The sequence below is a fragment of the Hibiscus syriacus genome, unplaced genomic scaffold, assembly GCF_006381635.1.
Source record: "Hibiscus syriacus cultivar Baekdansim isolate YM2019G1 unplaced genomic scaffold, ASM638163v2 tig00003041_pilon, whole genome shotgun sequence".
In the NCBI taxonomy this organism is placed as follows: domain Eukaryota; kingdom Viridiplantae; phylum Streptophyta; class Magnoliopsida; order Malvales; family Malvaceae; genus Hibiscus; species Hibiscus syriacus.
The window spans coordinates 3,359,070-3,361,906 of record NW_024061960.1 but is presented as its reverse complement, the minus strand read 5'-3'; the positions used below and the strand labels follow the sequence as shown (position 1 = coordinate 3,361,906).

The 2,837-nt window shown below is 29.2% G+C and overlaps 1 protein-coding gene across 1 annotated transcript; it reads right to left on the bottom strand.

Moving 5' to 3' along the window:
- Nucleotides 1-1,343: 1,343 nt before the first annotated feature.
- On the bottom strand, nucleotides 1,344-2,567 carry LOC120169213. The gene is made up of 2 exons (XM_039177418.1): nucleotides 1,962-2,567; nucleotides 1,344-1,384 (listed from the first exon to the last, which is right to left on the bottom strand). The coding sequence occupies exon 1, from the start codon at nucleotides 2,510-2,512 to the stop codon at nucleotides 1,970-1,972; it is 543 nt and encodes a 180-aa protein (XP_039033349.1). The 5' UTR covers nucleotides 2,513-2,567; the 3' UTR covers nucleotides 1,344-1,384; nucleotides 1,962-1,969.
- Between the last annotated feature and the right edge of the window lie 270 nt (nucleotides 2,568-2,837).

Here is a 2,837-nt window from a genome sequence, read left to right as displayed (position 1 = left end):
ATAATAGCTTCTTCTTTTTTGTAAATTAAAGTGTAACAGTTTTTTTTATTCTAAATTAAAGTGTAATAAAATCAAATAATATTAATAGTAAATGAGTTATTATTATTTTTAAAAGTTTTGAACTTAAGTATCATAAATATTAAAAGGGTAAAGTATATAAATGGTCACTGAACTTTTCAGATGCTTTTATTTAGGTCCCCCAACTTTTAAAACTTGTAAAACAATCACCAAACATTTAGTTCATTTGCAATATGGTCCCGACATAACGACCGTTTCATTGTCATTAGGGTAAATTATATAAATTGTCACTGAACTTTTAAGGTGCTTGCATTTAGGTCTCCCAACTTTTAAAACTTACAATATAGTCATTAATTACATTCTAAACCCCAAATTCCAAAATATTTAAATTACATTCTAAACCTCAAATTCCAAAAATACTTTAATTACATGCCTAACCCTAAATTCATAATCCATTCTCAAAATCTGCCATAACAAATTAAATTTGAAACATCAACCCAAAACTCTCACAACATAACCCTAAATGCTAAATTTCCCCACCAATTAACCCGACATAATCAACAATATTTAGTTCATTTTGGGTCCATAACAATAAGTGATTATGTTGGGTTTAGGATTTAAAAGTTAGATTTAACCAACTATAAGTGAAAAATACTCAATTCGATTCGAAAAAATTATTTTTTGACTTGAATTGATTCAAAAAATTTGATACAAATTGACTTTGAGTTGTAATTTCACAAACTCAACCTAAAAAAATTTCAAGTTAAAATCGAGTTGTAAAATATAACTCGAATATCTCAAAATTTTTAGTAATTAGTGGATTAATTTTTAAGTTTGAGTCAAGTCCCTTGACTTTGACTTTGTATGATATATGTATGTCCCATATGAAAAATTTATGAAGAAATATATGTATTGTATATGGTTAAAAAACTATTTAAATTAGAATCAAATAATCATTTTGGGGTTTAAAATGTAATTAATGATTGTGTTGTAAGTTTTAAAAGTTGAGATACTTAAATACAAACGTCTGAAAAGTTCAATGACCATTTATATAATTTACCCTAATAGAAGTGAAACGGCTGTTAAATCGAACACCATATTACAAACGAACTAAATATTTGGTGATTGTATTACAAGTTTTAAAAATTGATGGATCTAAATGCAAGCATATGAAAAGTTTAATAACCATATATATACTTTACCCATATTAAAAATATAAGTATTTAATATCAAAAAATTAAAATTTATCTTTAAATAATTATTAATTTATACTTATCAAGATTAATGAAGACAAATAAATTAACGTGATTAATACCATAATTTGTACGGTTTGCTTTTTCTGATTTTGTCTTTCAATCCTTTCAAAATAAATATTTTCAAATTCGAAAGTGAAAGAAGTGGAGCTCTCTCTTTAATCCTCTCTGTCTCTCTCTCTCTATATATATATATATATTATTTTATAATATGAACCAAATAATTTTAGTGTAAAAAAATTATTGTTATTTTTTAAATTTTAAATTCAAATATTATAAATACTATAAATATAAATTATCAATGTCAAAAAGATTGATATCATATTTTACTTGCATTAGATTATTAAAAAATTATTACTTTATGATCCTATAAATTATTAAAAAATTATGACCTGGTTAGGATACCCATATCAATATTTGCCATTGGATAGAGTAATTTGAAAATTCGTGACGAATAAAATATCAATAATTTCCATTTGCCTAGAATCTAATTTTCTAAACCACAAAAAAACAGAGTGAAAATTTCAATGTTTTCATGGGGTAATTCTATAATGAAATAACCCCGAAAAGAAAAACGGCGTCATTTTAAAATTTTCTCCTACACTCCCCATAGTTTCCCTTTTTCTCTAATTTTTACCCCTACTATTTCTTTCTGCCACCTATTTTCATTCTTACAAGAGCCACATCGCCAGCCATTACTAGAGGAAAAATTCAGACTGCAACAAGGTATAGTAATTAGCAGCCTCGTCTTCAAGTTCCCATAACCTATCACATAAAGCAAATCCATTTCCTCCATTGTCAAGACCTTGTTCAAACTCAAAAGCAGCTTCTCTATTAGGAATCCCAAGCTCATCATCGGAAGCCTCAAGCAAATGCCGTATGACTTGCTCTTTATCATCCTGCGTTCCCCCGTCTTCTTTCAGGGAAGAAGTCGCCGAGGTATAGTCATCTACGGTGCCGATGCCGGTGTCGGTATTATCTTTTTTGGTTGTGGGTCTAGGGTTTTCTTGGTCTGCTTCTGGTGTATTAGTTGTTGGGTAAATAAAGATGTCATCTAAAACGGTGTCGGAAGAAAGTTCGTGTTGTAAAGTGGTGATGAGAGGAGACAAGTCCTGGTTTGGCTCGTCCTCTTCTGCTTCAAGCAAAGAGAGGATGTGATTGTAGGACTTATGGCGTTTTGTTTCTTCATCTGGAATCTGGGTTTCTTCTCTTTGGCGCTTTAATGGAATCTGCTCAGCCATTGCGAAAGTGAAAGGAAACAATGGTATCAGAGACGGAGAGAAAGTGTAAGGGGAAGGATGAGAGAAGAGAAGGGAAGGTGGAAAGAATTATATAGGGGGAGGAAAGGGGATTTCTGGTCAAAATGAGTTCATAAAACTAAAAAAAGCAAGCAACAATATTTTAATGCAAAAAAATATGTTAAATGTTCTAATGTCACTATTATATAATTAATTTTGTGAAAGTATGAATATTTTATAAATATTTGTGGGGGTGGACCAAAACGGTTCAAAAATCGAGTTATAAATTAAATCAAAAAGTTTAATTTCTTTTAGGAAAAAGTATATA